The sequence below is a fragment of the Talpa europaea genome, assembly GCF_964194135.1.
Source record: "Talpa europaea genome assembly, chromosome: 12".
In the NCBI taxonomy this organism is placed as follows: domain Eukaryota; kingdom Metazoa; phylum Chordata; class Mammalia; order Eulipotyphla; family Talpidae; genus Talpa; species Talpa europaea.
This window is the reverse complement of record NC_140079.1, coordinates 3,153,311-3,173,708: the sequence shown is the minus strand read 5'-3', so window position 1 is coordinate 3,173,708 and position 20,398 is coordinate 3,153,311. Positions and strand designations below refer to the sequence as shown.

Genomic DNA, 20,398 nt, shown 5'->3' with positions numbered 1-20,398 from the left:
TGCTCTTCAGGTGCCCTCAGGGCCCGGCCTCTGCAGGGCCCCCTCCCGCGCTCCCGTGGTGGCCTGAGGGCGCGTGGGGTGGCACCAGGGGCCCTGGCACCTCCAGGCGGGACCTGCGGAGGGGCTCAGGCCTGGCCGGCTCCCGCACAGACGTGGCCTCTCCTCTTGCCTCTGCCTCCTGCCCCGGGGCTGGCAAAGGTCGGGGGTGCCCGTCACCCCACGCCTGCCTTGGCGAGCCAGGCCGCAGCGAGGGCCAGGGCGTGTCCCGCATGAACTCGGCGCCTCCGCCCTTGCAAACTCAGCCTCCCGGCCCGGGTGCGCCCGCTCCAGGTGGGCCCTCAGGCTGCACCCGGGCCTGCAGGGCTCCGCACCTGTCCTAACGGCGGGAGGGCAGAGAGCCTGACTCTTCTTCCTCACCCTCCGGGGGCGTCTGCAGGGACAGCCAGGGCTGCGGGGTGGGTGCCGGCGGCCGGGCAGCAGCGCCGTCCACTCGGGCCGACGAGTAAAGGAGGGTCCTGGCGCCCGCGCGGCTCGTCCAGGCTTTGGACCATCTTTCGGCGCCGCCTGCAGCGCGCAACCGGCCTCGGGGCGGGCGGGGAGGCCGGGCGCCAGGAGGGTGCAGGCCCCCACAAATATTTACCTTTCTGGGCTCTCCCGGCCTCAGCTCGGGGTCTCTCCCGCACCCCGCCGGCTCACTTCGGCCGCCCAGCTGCTGCCCACGCGCCCGCGCAGCCGCCGCCCAGCGCTTCTGCCCACGGCCCTGGCCTCGGCGCCAAGGACCGCGCGCTCCTCCCACGGCGCGGGGCCATGAGAGGCGCGGCGGGTCCACGCGCTTTGGGCGCAGGACACCGAGTCTCGGAGCCGCTGCGCCTTCGGGGGTGCCCGGGGTGGGCAGAGGCGGGCGGGGCGGGCACGAGGAAGGTGTGAGCGCGGGGAAGGCGGGCGGCCAGCCCCGCCCCACCTCCCGGATCCTCCTCTCTCCCTCCGCTCCCAGGCGTCCTCTCGGCCCCCCTGGTTCTCCGCCCGGCTGTCCACACCTGTGGGGGAGTGTGCCCCGGGCTCACGCCCCGTGCTCACATTCCCGCGTGCTTTGTGCACCAACGCGGGCTAGACGACCCCGTGCGCAAGGCCGTAGAGTCTAAAGCAACACCGGTGTATCGCCTCCGACAAGCCCATCACTACCCAGTCAGATCCGCGGTGCTCGGAAGGCCCTGCGCTGGTTACTGTAGCAATTATGTGAATGACCTTTCCAGATTCACCTGAAACCTGAGCAAAATGCAAATCAAAATGACAATGAGCTACCGCCTGGCGCCTGTGGCCATGGACAGCATCCAAAAGACCAGAAACCGCAAGTGCTGGGAAGATGCACAGAAAAAAAGAGAGAGAAAAACAAGAACCTTCTCACACTGTTGATGGGACTGTAAACGATCTATGCTAGACAGTATGGAGGGTTCTCAAAACACTACAAATAGACCCGCCATATGACCCAGCAATTCTACGAGGCATATACCTGAAGGGCATAAAAACAGCTATTTGAATGGAATATACACTCCTGTGTTCACCGTAGCTCTGTTGATAGCAGCCAACCCATGGAAACAAGCTAAGTGCCTGTAGGGTACGGAAAAATGTCAGGCTTGTCTGCCCTCCCGCCATCAGGATAGAGGATGGATCCTTGCGGTCCTGAATGCATGCATGATGGCGGGCACCTGGAGTGGGGTGTGGGCCTAGGTAGATGGGATTCACCTGGGCTGAGACTGGGCTTTTTAACGGGGGGTGTCACGGGGACACCAGCAGCAGTAGAAGCTGAAAGAGAAGCAGAGAGAAGGCCGGAGAGACAGAGTGAAGACTTGCTGGGGGCTGGGAGGCCTGCCAGCCTCCTGGCCCCCCAGCACCCCTGCCTTCCATATGCCTGGTGAACCCCAATAAAAGACCTGCAAAAAACCACTGAGGACTCTGACTCCTCCTTTACCCGGTCTGCATGGGATCAGAAAACCTGCACTGTGGCCATTCCGGCTCCTTACAGTGCCCAAACACAGCTACAAAAAAGACAAACTCTTGTCATTTGTGACTACCTGGAGGAGATTATCACAAGTGAAATATGTAAAAAGGAGAAAGACAAACCCCAAATGAGGTCACTTAAATGTGGGGTACAGAAAAACAAAACAAAGGGTCAGCTAAAGCCAAACTAATCACAAACCCTAGAAATCTAACTGTGGAACTGAGGCTACTGGAAGGGGTGGGGGAGGGAGGACCTTGGACTATGGGGTGAACTCGGGTGCTTGGGTGATGGGTGTGGTGTAGTTACAACTCTTGAAGGGACGATCCCAGACCTCGAGAGTACAAACAGCATCGTGTTTTTAAAAGTTTTTTTTTTGTATCCCAAGTCCCAAAGTTGAGGAAATCTCCAGAAGGAAAATGGAAAATCCATTCTTATGTTCCAAGATTATGGTTAGTCTGGGTAGTCTACTCCACTGCTTGGGTCTTTGCTGCATTACTTGGTCGGTTGCTGCAGGTATATCGAGTGTAAACTGGGATCATGTTGGACTGGCCTCAGAGGCTTTCCCTGGTGTGTGAGGACTATCATGGTTGACCCCCCACAGTGGAAGGGTGCTTGACCCTGGAGTCTTGTCTGGCAGGAGTTGCAGTGACTGGTAGGTAGTGGCTGCTTGGGGGAAATAGTAAGTTTTGCTCTGGAAGTAGGGAAGCAGGAGAGGCTGGGAAATGCACATTCTTATCTGCTATCCTCAAGACGTTCTACCTTGAAAGCTCACATATATTCCCTACAGATTTTTTAAATGTCAGAGAAAAGACAGAGTGTGCACATCTTTTAAGACTAAACCTAAAGTTAGAAAAACCTTATAAAAAAGTTGTGGGACAAGCTATCCACAATATAAACTTGTCCCTTAAAGCTTACAAAAAAGTATATCAGCAAGACATTTCTTCTTTTCAAGACATAAAATAGGTTTTTACAATCACATCATAAAACTTTCAGTGTAGTAAGACTTAGAGCATGGAAAGAAGCAGCCCTATTTTTCTGTTTATTCACTTAGAAATTGCTTACCTAGAATCTTCAGCTCAGCACTTGCATAAATGGCTCCATGTTTATTTTCAGCCACACACTGATACATCCCAGCATCGGATTGATTCACATTGTGGATCACCAATACTCCATTAACCATCTCAACTCTACTCTGTAATGGAATTTCAAAAATTAGATGTAAAAAGTGAACAAATCAAAAACAACAACAACAAATTCTTATTAATGCAACTGAAAATGATTTGACAATTTAGCAACACAAATTTACTGTTCACTATTGTATTATAACAGTTATCTTATAAATTATAACTATTTCTTAGAAAAAAATTATGAAATATTTTTCTGCAGTTCTGCGTTTTATTTTCAGTTTTGTTTGAGGCTCAGCTTTTGTTGTGTAGACTAGCGGCGCCTCTGAAGTACAATAGCAGATAGAGCTTTCATATGAATTTTACAAAAATTTTACAAAGGAGAAGCAGGTGTTCCCCTGGTAGAAAGCACCAAGGGGGTAAATGCACAGAATCAAGGTTAAAAATAGCCCGGGTCAGAACAAGAGTCCCTTTTCTATATTGATCAGTCACGAGTTTGCCTTTTCTCTTTCTTCCAACAAACCCACACAAAAACGAGTCTGTAAGTGAATTCCGTATACAATTATTGATCAGAAAATGTAAACTTCATGAGGAGACAAAGTAATGTACAAGACAGAAAATTGAGGATGTGCAAAGTGAGGTAAACTGAGACCCAGAGCACATTTCCAAAGCGGAATTTAAAGTTTAAAAGCCGTTAAACAACTCGTTGTCTTGTGTACTTCAGGCCAAGCAAATCATTCTCTTAATTTTATTTATTTATTTACTTTTATTTTTATATTTTTAAAGATTTATTTATTTACACATACAAGAACTGGGGGGTAGGCCAGCGGTCAGGGGGTGAGAAGATTTACCAGAGACAGAGTGGGGAGCAGGGCAGGCAGCTCTACTGAAATCCACTGCTGAGCGGAGCAGTGGGGAGACAGGAGAGGTCTGCTGCGCCATGTGGGTAGCTCCCTGGCCTGGGGTGAACTCAGGCCATAGTGGCTGCCAATGGCTTGATAGCCCTGTGTCTTTAACCCTCACGCCACCAGGGAGGCCCCGATTCTATTCATGTTAGTGAGCAGTGCTCTAATTATCTTTCAACAGAGATGCCCAGTGATTGGACATCATTTTCCAAGTAAAATTCACTTAGCAGATGTATTAGCTGCCAGTGGAATTTACCTTACTTGGGTGCTGGGAGTAGAGAATAGGACTAGCGTCGTCCCTGCTCAGGGTTTATCTGGTATCCGCGGGAGAACTGGAGGCAGAGCCAATGAATCAATGTCTCTGGATCCCCATCCGCTCCCTCTCAGTTATCTTCAGCAGCTCAATAGTTCTCCTTTGTGTCTGTCTCTCTAAGTAACTGTGTTTTGTCTTAGCCTCACTTGCCTCAGAATAAGGGGATGCTGGGCTGGGTAGAACTGTGGGGGCGACAGGCTCCAATCTCCGCATTTCACAAAGGAGCAAACTGAAACCCAAAGAGGTTAAGTGACGGACAAGCGGCAGAGTCAGAACCTGTGCAGATACTACTTGGAACCTGTGCAGCTACTACTCAACCTTATAAACTTCCCCTACATTTTGGTCAGAGTGAGCTGTTCCCTCTCTGCCCTCCGTTTTGCAAAGACCACAACAAGGCAAGTAGTTAGTTAAAATTATGATCTATTATTTGGAAACGAAATAGAATTGGTTTGTTTTCTACTGCAGCACCTATTGTCTCAGAAACATGGGGTGGATTTGCTGAAAGGACATTCATGTCCATGGCCAGCGGGCTGTCACGCACAGGACTCTGCCCAGAAGGGGAGAGGTCGGAATTCCATTTCTGCTTCACCTTTTGACACATACGTGACCTTGGACCAGTCACTTCACTTCTGAGGGTTCATTGTTATCGCGAAGTGACACCACAAGCCAGATTATATCCCAACGTCGGCTAGAAATAGCAGTGAGCTGGCAAAAATCACTGATGTTTTCCTATGAATTTATAGGATTGAACATAATTTAAAGAAACAATATATTACTGAAAAGGTAATGAATTAAATAAAAAGAAAATTTGGATCGTATGTTTGCTTCCTTTCTCCCTCCATTACATTATGAGGCATCAGTAAGAAAAGGCTTCAGTAAGACGGAAGAGAAGTGTCTGTCCCCCGTGGAATTCTTCTGTGGTGACACAGAACAGGTGGAGAATTCCCACAGTACCTGAGGCAAGAGGGGGCCTCCATTTTTCAGCCAACGGTAGGTGGGTCTGGGTTTCCCCGTAGCTTTACATTCCCAGCGGAGAGGACTCCCGCTGTCCAGCTGAGTGTCGTTCAGCTTCTCCACCCAGTGCGGGTAAGCTGGAGGGAGTTAAGCATCGAGGAAGGGTGATTTAATTTCTCTTTACCAAGTTCCAACATCACACAGAAACAGTCAGTGTATTTTTTTTTTTTTAATCATTCACATAACTGTCAGATTTGGAAGCAGTGTGGGGCTGCGTTACATAAAACACTATTTTCTATGTAAAAAATTCATCAGTAAAACTATTTTTGTAATTGAAAACACCTTTGTGAACTAAGTAAACCCTATTTTTTTTTTTACCCACTGTTCACAAGTGGTTAGTTTCTCCCCAAGGCAAGAGATCTTGTTAAAGAGCTCATAGATTTAAGAGGCATTGCTTTTTCAAAGCATTGGGGCAGTGTTAGCACAGGTTGAAGTAATACAATATGCCCACTTATTGAATAACTGCTTTGCTGTTTTCTCCCAATGTAAGATGAATGACTTTGGAAAAATAATTTGTATGTTCAAATTTTACTTGGTGTGAATTTTTTCTATATTAGCCGGTACTTTTCAAATATATCTTTAGAAGATATTTCAAAATTACAAGAGAAAAATTGCTTTATTGAGAGACCTTATATTGTAATTGCACAAAATCTATTAAGATGCAGGTTAAAGTGTCTGTTTTTCATTGACTGATTGGTAAAATAAAAAACTTGAAAACGAGTCACTCTTTGTCCACAAATACTGTTTGAAACAGTTGAAGTGAATATTAAAAGAAATCTGAACTAAACTGATTGTACCCCTCTGGCAACATTTTGGGCACAGAACTATAAAACAGTTTGCTTCTGCTTCGTGTACGAAGACTTTGATCATTCATTCATTCATTTCATACTATTTAGTCTTTGCTCACTGGGATACAGCAACACCTAAGTCCTATAGCTAAGAAGTTTGTGCTGTGGTAGAAGAGGTCTAAGTCTTACTAAGGGTAAGAAGAGAAAAGATGTGCTACATGAAAATAGCCCATGAACATCAGAGCCTCACTCTCTGGGTTCACAGATGTCCCAGAGCTAAGCCAGTTAAGAAGCCTGGAGAAAAAGCAAGAAAGAACTCCCATTTCTGAATTGCTTGTCTTTGACACCAAGCTGAATCATCAATGAATCCTTGTAACATCGAGCCAAAGGAAACACTTTTCATTTTATGAATCAGAAAACATTGCCTCAGAGAGGTTCAGGGACTATACCCAGTGTCACACAGTCTAAGAGCTAGAGATGACTTTCAAAACCAGGTATCTTTCACTGTAAGGAGGCTCTGTCCCACTCTGCTCAGACAGATCAAAAAAAAAAAAATTGATCGCATTTGCATTATTCGTAGCGTGCTGCATGTTCTACTGTTGCTAAATGCGAATTTTGTTTTTAGGATGTTGCATGTTCTACTGTTGCTAAATGAGAATTTTGTTTTTAGGAACTCATTGTCTTCCAGGCAATGCAGTCTGGTCTTTAAGCAGCCTGACCAAGGTATAATTGGGATTTGCATACATTTGCATACATTCTGTCCATTCACTTCTACGCCTCTAGGTAGTCATTCAAAAATCTTACAATGGTGATCTTCACACACTGATCCTGAGTGTTGTGCCTGGCTCCTGAATTCAGTGTCTTTTTAATTAGAACTCATATATTCAAAAGCTACTGATAAGAATTGGTGATATTTAAGAGCAATCTGATACTTGACTTGCACATTGGGCTTCCGCTGCCTACTCTCCACTGCCAGATCACCTCAACCCGTTCAAGGTCCCTGTAATTGAAGCCAGAGGGTTTGCTGACTCCCAAGCCTGTATTGCTTCTCCTCCAAATTGTTCACTCATTCGGAATATTCTGCTTCTCTGTTCCTCTTAGTTCTTGTACGTCAAGGTATAGTCTAAATTACATAAGGTTTATTAATCCAACCTCAAAGGGGAGTCATTTGCACCTTTCTGGACACATAGTTCTTAATCACTTGGAAGACACATGCAGTAGCTTGTTCCTCCCTGTGATGCTGAATTAGACTGCCACTGAAATTTTTAATTGGCTATGGCTTCACGCGCCAGTTAGACAGGCGATCAGAGAAGCAAATCTGATACAACAGCTACATTAGCTTTAGGTGAAACATGAACAGCATGTTATGTTGATCTGAAAATATTGGCTGGTTCTATCTGCATGTTTCTTAATGTATCACAGCCAGTGCTGGGATGTGCAGTTTGTGGGAGTTAAAAACAAATTGAAAATAAATTTTAAAAAGTCACTAAAATGAAAAGGTAGGAAAGAAAGATCTATTAAAACAAAAAGAGGTTGTGTCACCTGGAAAACAATTTGGAAAATGAAGTAATGTTTCTCCAAACATAATTTGGGTTATCTATAAAAGAACCTAATTAGAGTCTCGGTTCCAGAATGAATTTGTCATAGGAATCAAGTTATCAATGAAATTAAAATGAATTATTCTTGCTGCTCTTTCTTCAAATATTTGTTGGGCACTATAATTGTCACCGCTTAGCAATGAGAATACAAAGATAAACATACTGCAATGTGTTTGCTGTCAGCTTAATCTCTGGTGGGTGTGACAGATATGTAATTGAAATATTGAAATATTCAAATTTCCTTTAACAACAATTCTGCAAATAAAAATGGCCTACTACATTGCTCCCCATATGTAAAAAAAAAAAATAGCTAGTAGATTTTATTATCTAAACTTTGTCAGGCCACCTATTTTAGGGTGTGGAAAACTGAAGAGGCTTCTAGCATGTAAGCCCAGAAACAGCTCTGCTCTCACCAGATATAAATCCCCAACTACATAGGGGAGACACTTGAGCTTCTGAGTTACATCTCTAGGTTATATTGTTAAAATATTAAGCAGATGTACTAAAGAAACACTTGATTATTATCTCTCATCATTAGAAATTTTGCAAATGACTGATAAATGTGAGTTGTTATAGGCCTTCTTCATTGCTCCTGTACTGGGAAGTATCGAACAGTCAACATATTTTATCCCCATAGATCATTTTCAATGTCAAGACTCTAATTTGTGGACCACTGGGAGGGAACATGGGTTATTAGAAAAATCATAAAGCTGGGGGTGTGTACTTCAATCCCAGTGCTACCTTGCCCTTGGTCTAATAAGTGTTCAGGACTGAGCTACATAGTGAGTCTCATCTGTGAGTTTTAGATGCTAATTCCTTTAGACTACTAGGATGATTAATTACAATAAATATTATACTTAATATTAACACTTATATATTATACTTAATACTTATACTTAATAAATATTATGCCCCCCTAAATCCATTGCTCATGCATTACTTGAATGTCATATTTAACAATTATGATCTCTCTCTCACACCTATATTTATGTATCTGGCACCATTTTCTTAACCACTGAATCTGAGAAATTTTCTCCAAGGAAATAACACTGAAAAATTTTTCTCTATGTAGAAAATTATAAATTAGGAATCTATAATTTTATATTATATTCTTTAGTAAATCTTTACTGTATTTTAATAGTTAAAATATCTTTAAAATCTTTCCTAATATAAATACAATTTTGAGAAAAGAAATAGGAAATTAGAACAAATGGCAAAGACTAAAAATCCGTGCATAAACTTCAGTTTGGGAAAAAAGATAGGAAGCATAGCACAATTAAAAAAGTCTTTATCTTGAATATGCTTGTAATCAAATTGCAGTTATTGGAAGCCACTAACGTTTGTAAGAATACTCATTTTGTAATGATTTGACAAAAAACACGAAACTAGAAAGGTTGCCTTAGAGTCACCTTTTGAGTCTCTAACTTAGCATGTACACCTTTGCCATAACTACTGTTTCCAGAAGAAGGTGAGTCACCGAAAGACCCGGGTTGCAGTACTCTGCAAACACTGACCATTGGGATTAAAAAGGTCAGCTTCTACTTCCTCCAGCAGGTGAAGCTCAGGTCACTGAGCGACCAACAGAGTCCATTCGACTGAGAGAAGATTCTAAATACATGCCCTGGATACAGTGGAATATTCATGCATGACGCTACCCTGTATTTATGCCAGTCAGACAGAAATGGAAGCTGAGACTCTTTCGACATTTTAGGGCAGGTAGCAAAGACCTCATGTCAAACACAACAGTTTTAAGTGTCAAAAATTGGATGCATTTGTAAGAAACAGCACACTTCTGGGAGTGAAGGGAGCCACGGTTTATAATCATCTCAGTGTGCCAGACTCAAACTGGGGCTAGTCAGGACAAATCAGGAAAAAACCCTAAATCAGGGCTACCATGAAAAGGACACTTTCTTCTGAAGACCTCCCCAGACTTTAAGAAACACGCGCCAAGGAGCAAGCCGGCCCAGTTTCCTTTCTGGACGACAGTCACGATGATTTTCAATGCACAGCAAGGGGTGTTTGGGGCAGGTTTGTCCTCACCCAGCTGCCCGGGGCGCACACCCAGCTGTGCGTGACGGGGGCCCTCAGAGTGCTTCAGGCCTTCTCAGCACAGGGCGCCAGGAACACTGTGTGAAAGCAACTGTTGTCTAATTTCCAGACCACGTTGCTACTGCCTGTGAATTGTGTCGCTGGGTGTGGATAGTGGCAAGTGGGTCAGTGCTGTGGGGTTTCTGTCTCAGACCATGTAATCTGCCTCTTTCTTAGGTGTGGGCCATTCTCACCACACAGAGACTGTATAATGGCCTGAAGAGTGACAGGCATTCCTGGCATTTTGTGTGTGTGTGTGTGTGTGTGTGTGGTTTTAGTAGCCAAGTTCTGTAAACATTGTCTCTCTCAGTATCAGGTATTTATCTGTAAAGAGAGAATATAACATTTTACATTATTATATATTTTCTAAATTTATGCAGACAAGAGCAGGGGTACAGGCCAGAGGTGCGGGGGTGAGAGGATTCACCAGAGACAGAGTGGGGAGCAGAACAGGCAGACTGACTGAAGCACACTGCTGAGGGGAGCAGCAGGGAGACAGGAGAGGTCTGCTGTTCCATGAGTGTAGCTCACTGGCAGGGGATCGAACTCAGGCTGCAGTGGCTGCTGATAGCTTTATAGCAATGAGACTTACCTTCTGTGTTGCCAGGGAGGCCCAACACTTCACATTATGACCATGAGGATAACCCGATACCATGTACTTGTGCTTGAGTGTTAATTCCCACTCACAGGGGCACAAAAACAACCACTTTTTCCTAAGGCAAGAGTGTGAGCTACATGGCATACGAGATTGAGCAGTTGGCTTTGGGCATTGGATTCAAATATTATATTCATGGCCTATAAAACACCAAACTGGTGCTAGTGTTTCCATCTTACAAATTTTCAAGTGACTCTGGCCCCTCCCTTCCAGGATGCGCTCCCCGTCAGATGTCACGGGCACATTCTATGTAAAGCTTTCACTGTAACGCGGAGCTCAGCCTCCCACAGGCCTCTGCTCCTGCCCGCATCACAGCTTAGCTCTTGGGGCTGGCCCTGGCCACCAGCTGACCACGAGTGCCCGCCAAGCTCTCCTGCCAGCCAGCAGAGCAGTAATAGGTGCTTATCGCACATTAACTGAATCAGTAAATGAATGAATCGAATGTGCCTGGCTTGGTCAATTTGGCTGAAGTGCTGAATTCCTAAAGGAGTTATTAGAGATAAAGAAAGAAAAACGGGTTGAATTCAGATAGTAATATTTCAAAAATACTCTGTAAGGGTCCGTATGCTCTTCGGAACCGAGCAGGAGATACAGTCACATAGTGGCTTGGTGGGATCCGTTGAATCTGTGATTTGGAAAGGTTCATAGGAAAGCAACAGCAGTTGCTTCCATCCATGCTCTGGATGACTAGCGTCCAGAAACATAAGACTGTACTGGGAGATAAGAAAACTATCACTTATCATTGTTTATAATGTAGGTGACAAAAGCAAATATGAAAAGCAGACACATCTGGGATCCTCAGAAGCAACAATGAAATGGTAGCTATTTCTGAAGTAGTCCACGTTCTGAATATTTACATACAACCTCTGGGGCTTTTGGCATTTGAGGCAATATAAACACCTGCAGGCTGGAAAGGTTACTTGCCATACAGATACATTAATTTAGGCCAGCGGTCAGCAAATTTTTCTGTAGAGCACAGAGCAAATATTTTAAGCTTTGCAAGTCAGCTGGTCTCTTGTTTCAGGTAACTTAATTCTGCCCCAGCAATGCAAAAAGCTGACAAAGACCATATGTAAACAAATGGGCGTGGCGGTGTGCCAGTAAAATTGTATTGACCAAAAAAGACAGCTGGGTGGGAGTTGGCTCATGAGTAATACACTGTGATTCCTGATTCAGGCGAAGGGGAGTAAGAAGTTAATAAAGTCACAAGATTTTTAACTTTTCAGAGAATGGCTTTGGTGCTAGGGAATGACCTCATTTTTAAGGCTATCAACTCTCTGCACTGTCCAAAGAGCCTGATGATATCCCATTCATGTTTAATTTAAAGCATTTCTGTGCATAGGCTAATTTTACACGATGCTTTACCATGCAAAAGAAGTAAGATGATGAATTATCGTTAGCTTTCTATGCACTTAACAAACGATATTTAGTGGAAATTAATTTGCATCTTCTCTTTGATCTTTAGGACAGGGGCACAGCGCTGGTTGAGGACACTTACTGTACACTTGCAGTAGTCCCCGAAAGGAGTTTTTTCCACGTGTGTTTTCTGCTCTGCATTCGTAAATGCCTGTGTCATCCAGCTGCACGTTGGGTATTTCCAGCACCGCCTGAGACTTCCGCAGACGTGCCTTGCTAGGGATGTAGCCGTTCACCTTCAGCCATGTGATGGTTGGAACTGGACTACAGAGGAGAGCAAAAATATCATTAATACGCTTTCCACTATTAGGGACATCGATTCTGGTATGTGGTAATTTAAGCACTTAATAGGCTGAGTGCAATAAAGAGTAATCACAATTAAGGCCCAGGCACGGGTTGACAGACTCCCTTTCCATGAGGATTGCCTGGTAAGTAGATTCCAGGGAAGACAGATTCTTTCTCGTATTTCAGGAAAGCAATCGAGAGGCGGTCTGTTACACATTTTAACACATTATACTTTATTTTTTCTCCTCTCCCCACAATATTGGGGAGGCTGTCTTTGTCATAATTGGTGCTTGCATACTCGAGTGTGTTTCAAGAGTATCAGCTCTGTTCCACTGATTTATTCATTATTATCTATATTTAATGCACTTGACGCTCCTATCCCATCTACTTTTTCCATTTGCTTTCTCACTACTTCCTTTCATAGCCCCTGACCCAGAAACACATTTCCCCGTGTTTCCAATCATATCTGCTAAAATCCTGCTAATCCTTCGAGACCTGTCCTAAATGCCTCCTCCTCAGCAGTCTTTCCTTATTTGTGTAGTCTGCTAGGATTTTTTTTTTCTTTTAAATGACAAAGTGTTCTGTGTCCTTCTTGCATTGCTTATAACAATCTACCAGGCATCACCACTGCAACCGCAGGCTATTTTCCCACTAATTATCTAATAGGAGTGACAGCGATGTTCACTGTTACAAACAACGGCAGGATAAACACCCTTGTATGCTTTTGATTTTCTGAATGTTCCCTTGGAATGAATTGAAAATTGCTGGATCAAAGAGTTGGCACCTTTTGCATGTTTGTTTACATCCAAACAACATCGGGAAGACTGAAATTTACATTTTGGAACCCTGACTTTGGCATCTCGTATCGTTCTTTTAATATGTGCCAGAACGGACTTGTGATTTAAAAGAAATTATTTACTTTTTAGTAATATTTGTTTTCAACACTGTATATGATTTAGGGAAATAACTTCACACCTCTTCAGACGTATGCTATCAGACCGTGTCCGCCACCAAGGCACCCAGAGTTCTCTACCATACACCATAGAGGCCCCGCCTCCTGAAATTTAAAAATTTTAGGGTATGCATCCAAAGGTCAGATAGTAGGTTATTAGTATACTGGTTTGTGTATGTATGGGACTAAGATTTTTATAAAAATATTTTAAAATAAACTCTCCTTGGAGACATGACTTAGATAAAGTAAAATGAAACCACTTTCAGTGCATACTCTAAGAGTCTCGACAAACATACATGCCTACAGAACCATCATCTTGATTAGGATAATGCTTTCTTTTTTTTTTTTTTTTTAACCTCAGAGAGTTCCCTAATGCCCAGGTGATCTGACTTCTTTGATTTAAGAGTACTCTGTCCTTTTATGGACTGTCATATACATTGAATCATACTCTTTTAATTTGGCTTCTTTCTCTCAGCATGAGATTTGTAAGACTCATCTATGTTGTGTGGGAGCAACAGCTCATGAATTGTTGAGCAGTAGCATGATACTCAAATAAGCTACCATGTCTTTATCTAAGCATATGTTGACCTATTGTTGAACGTAGGCTTTTAGCTTTTAGCTATTATAGCCAAAATTTCTTTGAATATAATTGAATATACAGGTGCAAGATTTTGTGGACACAAGTTTTTACTTCTCCTAGGTAAATAATTTGAAGTAGAATCTCTGAGTTATATGATAAGAAAAAAATGTTTGACTAGCAGAAACTGCGAGACTAATTTATAATCTAACTTCATATTTCTACCAACAATGTATGAAATTTCCAGCTGTTCTACATCCTTGAAAATATATCCTTGAAAATATTGTCAGTCTTTTCAATTTTACTGAAGATGAATATCGACATGTTACTGCACTATTTGTTCCAAATATTACTCTAGCCCTTTGACTTATTTGCCATTTTTATGACAAACTAATTGGCCTTAGAAATGTGGGTCTATTTCTGAACTGCCTTCTGTCCATTAATCTTTCAGCCTGTCATCTCAATTCCTTACCTTTTTATTGCTATTTTCAGAGAAAAGTTTGAAATTAAGTGTACAAATCCTTTTGTTTATTCTATGATCTATGTTCTTTGAATTTTAATGTAAATTGTAGAAGTAACTTGCTAATTCCTTTAAAAATAAGTCTCCTTCAGTTTTGACTGGATTATATTAACTTCATTCATCAGTTCAAGGGGATTAGACAAATGAACGTCACTGCATTTTCATGCAGAATATCCTGATTTATTTAGATATTGGCTCATTTTCTCAGTAGTGTTATGTGATCTTCGGTGTATAGGTCTTATGCATATTTTGTTTAGTTTATTCCTAAATATAAGATTAATTTTGGTAGAGTCCATAAAATAGCTCACACGCACTGTCTATGGCATCTGCAGAGACAGTTTTTCTTCTTCCCTGTTCATCTCTAAGTCAATTTATTCTGTTTTGTCTCTTACTTTACTAAGAGCCCTTTAAAAATTAGACAGAAGTGATGAAAGGAAAAAACCAAAAGATTTATTTTCTACCAATTAGTTTTTTTTAATATTTTGTTCTGATATGCAGCTAATTTACTTGTAGTTCAGTTCAATCCCTCTGAGGCTTGGCTGTAATCTAGATTAACACTACTCCTAAGGCCTTGTCCTTTCGTAGGGTCTTTGTTGAATGGCCTATTTATTGAACAAGGTTTTACCACTCTGGTTGGTTGGAGTTTGAATTGCTCTTGACCTTGTGTATACAATATTATTATTTTTTTAGCTCCTGATTTTTTTTCCCCTAGTAGTCCTTCTAAGGGTATGAAATCTCACCCAACACACACAGAGCCCATTCAGTGGTCATATGCTCAAGGAGACCCCAGTGCAGGTTTCAGGAGGTCATTCTCTCTACTATTCTCCTGTCTGTTATTCCTCCCCGTACATGGGGTTCCCTTAGCCCTTCTGCCTTGTTCATCTTACTGAGACTATTGTGTCCTTAGGCTCCTCACACAGAGATCAGGGGAGGCAAATGTTTCCTGGCAGAAAGCTGGAATGATGAGCAAGTTACCCTGTTACTTTTCATTCTCTGAGGGACTACATTTCTGCTCCGTTATCAAATAAATGTAAAGAATTGTCCCTTAAATTTTGTTCATGATTTTCATTCTTTAGAGGCAAAGTCTAGTGTGATATCAATTATTTTAACATGCATCACATGCTCTTCCATGGTATTGGAAGTCCAAATTAATTTTAATAAGGGGAAAAAAAATGGGTAATAATCTAATCTCCCTAACAGAAGAATGTGCTTTTTGTACTTTTTGTATTTATACATTAGCTTACTATTTATTTACAATAGAACAACTTTGACATCATGGACAAACTCCAAGAAACAAAGGTTGAAGGAACAAAAAAGCTACAATGAGTACATTAACTGTAATTTTTTAGTAATGTCCAAATATCAAGCAAAATTAAGAGTTTATTTAAAAAGATATATCCACATGTCAGGAAATAATTTTGTTTTTAAAAAAAAAATCACCTGATAAGCTCACACTTCAGGCTGCTGGATCCCTCTTGGGTGGGAAGCAGGTGGATGGAGGAGATTGCAGTAATTTCAAAATTATTATCATTGTACTGTTTTGATTTTTAAGTTGATTCCTGGGTTCACAAGAACTATTCTGAATTAACCATATATTACATTAAAATTATAGAGACCAGAATGTGTTTAATGTCTATATTCCTCACTCATATATTGAGCTAATGGCCATCTTTACCAAATGTGAATTTTATAAATAAAACAAACCTTATTTTAATATTTCAATTTCTTTCACATTCATTTTTCTACATGGGGTTTTATAATCTCTACTTGTTTTTGTGGTGGTGATCTCCAGTAGGCCTCTGATTTTTGCTTTTTAAATGATAGGTGTATCTTTAAAAGAATTTAGGTAGTCATCCATATTTCCCACTGACCTATATGAAAATCATGGTTTTTAATTTGGTATTAAGAGCAAATGATTTCTGACTTTACATTAAGTTTCTTCATCTTTACACTCTACCAGTTATTTAATTGACACAAAAATATATTTAATGCAGTGGAGAAGACCCACAGAACAGTAAACTTTTTTTACATGAAAATAATCACTAGGTGACATCACTTTATGGCATCTATAGTTATATTTTCCCTTCAATAAATTACAAGATACACAAAGTTATTGAGCCAAACACTTATTTTACATGATATATTTTTCTTCTGTCTCTAATCTTCACATAATTTGTGTTATTTTGGGTGTTGGAGCTTACTAAATGTAATTTTTGCTAACCTTCAATTATTAATTAACAACGCACCCCTCAAATAGTCGTGAGCAAAGTTAAAATGGCTATTCTCCACCCCCTATTCTTTTTTTTTTAAAGATTTTATTTATTTATTTATACAAGCACTGGGTACAATCAGAAGGGCGGGAGGGCGAGAGAATTCACCAGAGCCAGAGCAAGGAGCAGAGCAGGCAGAAGGACCGAAGTACACTGCTGAGGGGAGCAGCGGGCGGCAGGAGAGGTCTGCGCGCCATGTGGGACCCTCCTCCGGTGGCCGGGGAGCAGCCAGGGATCAAACCGGTGCTGCAGAGGCTGCAGGCAGCCTCCAACCCAGTGCTCAACCTCTGCGCCACTGGGGAGGCCCATCCACCCCCTATTCTTTAATGTCTTAATTTTCAGTGGTATGTCCACTGACATTCTGACTCCTGATTGAATCATTTTAAGCTACTTAGTCATAATAAAATGTCAATTCCCATGTACCCCATCATTCAATCTTCCATGTAAAGGGATCTAAGTATGAAGAGAAAAAAGTGTAAAGCGGAGGGCAAAACTGTGAGGTATAAAGAGTAGGTCGGGGATATGAGGTTGCAGGGGGCGTGAGGAACTCTTCTGCTGAAGGGAAGACAAAACCGCACTTTGATGGCATAAGAAGAAACGAAATCAAAGAAACAAAACATCAAGGACACTTCAGTAGTGAGCATGATTATGATGAAGTGGTAGGATCAGCTGTGTCAAGTACATTTATTAACTCCTCAAGGAAAACTTTCCTGTGACCTCACTATACACCAGACCTGTATTTGAAGTGAACATCTATGAAATGAATAATACCTTAAGGTATTTATGACTTACTTAGAAATACAAAAAAATGAACCGGATGATTCAAGTACAGAAGGAGGTGGGTTAGGGGAATGAAGTGAGGAATACATTTACAGACCCAGAGGAGCAGGAACGCCACCCAGAAGAGTTGACAGATAAAGCAGCCTTGAAGGATGAAGGAATTTACCCACCAGCAAAAGTATATCCTTTGGCAGTGACATCCATGGATGTGAACATGAAAGAGCAGAGGGTAGCATGGATGGCTTGTGGAACTCTCAGTAGCTTGGAGTGTCACTGCAAGATTTGCACAGGAAGGCCCTGGCAAGTTTCTGGAAAGTAGTGTCTTTCCTTCTATAACAAAGATATCTTCAAATGATGAAAATTTTAATATTGGTTACTCTCATTTTTTTTTTCTTGCTATTTTTTTTTTCCTTTACATTGTTTGGAATTTTGCAAAGCACTGATGGAGTCACTGAAGACTGTGTAACGAGACTGCTGTGTGCAGTGACAGACGAGCTATTATTAAATAGCAGAAGTCCTCAGCCTACTGGCTGAACTAACTGTTTACAGGCATATTTAATACACCATATTCATTTATGTTGTCCATGAATAGGAGACATCAAATAATTTTTGTTGTTCACTTATTTGTATGACTTATTTGTAATCAAGGATTTTTTTATTCCTATTTTGCAGCCATGTGGGTTTAAAAAATATCTGAGAGTAGAGAAAGATTTCAATCTCATTAATGTAATTATTCAAGGGGAATTTCTTTTCAATAACCATCTAAAAATGGGGTTGTGGCTTAAAAAGAAGACGGATTTTAGCGATACTGAAAGGATGAGCAATAATGTCAGCTTTGACAGGAAAGCACAGCACAGTTGTATTTTCCCCTATTTTAGTCTGCTGAAATTATATCTGTTCAACTACACATTTGATTTCCATGTAGAATAAGCAATGCAACTAAAGAAGATAAAGGGTTGTTTTTTTCCTGGTTAATGTTACATGGAGGATGGCACTATTCATTTGGCTCAAAAAATATCTCTGTTAATAAAAGTAAAAGGCTATGTGAAGCCACATTGAAATTCTGACATAAGCTTTTTGTTAGGTGCTGTCAAAGTGACAGGATAAAAAGTACCTCCAAATGTAATTCTAGGAAGTGAGGAAAGTGTTGGATGAACTTTGGCCATTGTTGAAGTCATTAAAGGTATTTTTTAAGATCATTTTTATACAAATGATAAAGTCATATGTAGAATCTGTCAAGGCAGAAGGAATACTTAGCTATAAAGATTTAATGATTTCAAAGGAAAGTACTCCCCAACCGCAAATCACCATTCATAGACAAATTGTAGGTCTTTCTAATGGAGCTTCCTATTTTTCTTGCATAAGTCACAAGTGAGATATGAATTTTACATCTGATGTGAAAATATATACAGTTATGGTTCCTTTGTGACTTGCACAAAAAAGGAAGGAAACATTGTATATCTTTGATAGAAAGTGAAAGAACCAAGTTTTATAACTTTTCTCTAAGAAAGCACATAAAAATCCATCATAAAAAAACTACTGAGCCAAAGGTATTCTTTTTTTCTTTTATGATCCTGTATCTCAAAAAAAAAATAAAAATAAGAAAACTCAACCACTAATGTGGGTGATTACTACTTGGCACATAATAAGCACAATTTCAAGGCAAAAGTTTTTTCTTTTGGTAAATGTTTGAAACTTTGAAGGGCAGTGAGTGTGCCTGGACTTTTCTTAGAGGGTCTCATGCTTGAGGAAGGAGACTTGTCAAAGCCACCAAGTCATTGGCCTGATCATCATTAGGGAGGAGATATTAGCTGCATATAACCTGAGTAAAAAAATCCTCAATGACACTGACAGGTCTGAGAAACTGTGTCTTGAGTAAAACAACATGGACGGAAAGCTGGTCTTCAAATATCACCCGTTCAATGTCTGCTGGGATTGTTTTTCCTCATCAATGTTTTGACAAAACAATATTAAGTGAAATGTCATTATTTGGGTTTCCCTGGTGGCAGAGAATTAAAGACAGCGCTATCAAGCTCTCGTCAGCCACTGCAGCACAAGTTCGATGCCTGGCCGGGGAGCAACCCACATGGTGCAGCAGACCTCTCCTGCCTTGCCTGCTGCTCCCCTCAGCAGTGGATTTCAGTAGATCTGCCTGTTCTGCTCCCCACTCTCTCTGGTGAATCCTCTCACCCCCCACGTCTCTTGCTTACACCCCAGTTCTTGTATGCATAAATAAATAATCTTTTAAAAAAAAAGAAATGTCATTATTTGAGGACCAGTTATAAATTTCAAGCCTCTCTGCTTTCTGATTCTTGATTGATATATTAACTCAGAGCCTTCCCATGGTTTTATCTCTGCATAGGACCTAAGTGTCAAGAGCTGAGAATATGTCCCATCACCTTTGATTATCTTAGGCTAAGAATCAAATTTAAGTAAGTCTTGGTAGTCTCTGTGAGATTACAGCCTCTTATGGCTTCTATGTTATAACACTGTTTATAAAATCTACTAATTTTAGTTCTATTTAAAGAAATGGAATAGTGAGAGCAATTCTAAGTCTAGCCTGTGTTCTAAAGATAAGCAACCAGATGCCTTCCTTTTCCACATACTTCTGTCCAGGTGTTTCTTATCCTAAAAACAGAGGGACCCCCAGAATCTAGTCAAAGGAAAGGACTCAGAAGAGTCACATACCGACTATTTTTACCAAGAAAGCCAAGTTTGTAGATAGCCGAAGAAAGTTTCTGGAACCATGTTACATTCACTCATTCACTAAACAATTAACACGATATACCCTTCTTTTGGGATTATAATGGTTGACTCGACGAAAGACGTGGGGCTTTCATACAATTAGTTAATGACTTAAAGAGTAACAGGCATGATTGAGAGGAAGTATAGTGTATGGCTCCCACCTGGTGTGGCATAGGGCAGCGCCTGTTTTCTTAAGCAAGGGACATTAAGTTCACATTCGAAGAATGGCTAAGAGTTACTCAGGCAGAAATAAAAATCTTCAAGGAAGAGTTAATAACAAGTATTGTCTCATAGGGATAAACAGAAAATGGTATATTTAAGGAACTAAAAGAAATTAAGTATGGTGGTGCTTGCTTAGCAGTGGTTAGT

General features: G+C 41.5%; 1 protein-coding gene across 3 annotated transcripts in view; it reads right to left on the bottom strand.

Annotated features, from left to right (window-relative positions):
- The window catches only part of CNTN5 (contactin 5), a gene marked incomplete at both ends in the record, with an annotated part of 519,573 nt that overhangs the window by 192,463 nt on the left and 306,712 nt on the right, over positions 1 to 20,398 (bottom strand). For all 3 annotated transcript variants that reach the window (XM_084251216.1, XM_084251217.1, XM_084251218.1), the window contains 3 exons: positions 3,062 to 3,191; positions 5,296 to 5,432; positions 11,983 to 12,164. In XM_084251216.1, the coding sequence (XP_084107342.1) occupies positions 3,062 to 3,191; positions 5,296 to 5,432; positions 11,983 to 12,164 (449 nt within the window). The remainder of the gene's footprint in view (positions 1 to 3,061; positions 3,192 to 5,295; positions 5,433 to 11,982; positions 12,165 to 20,398) is intronic.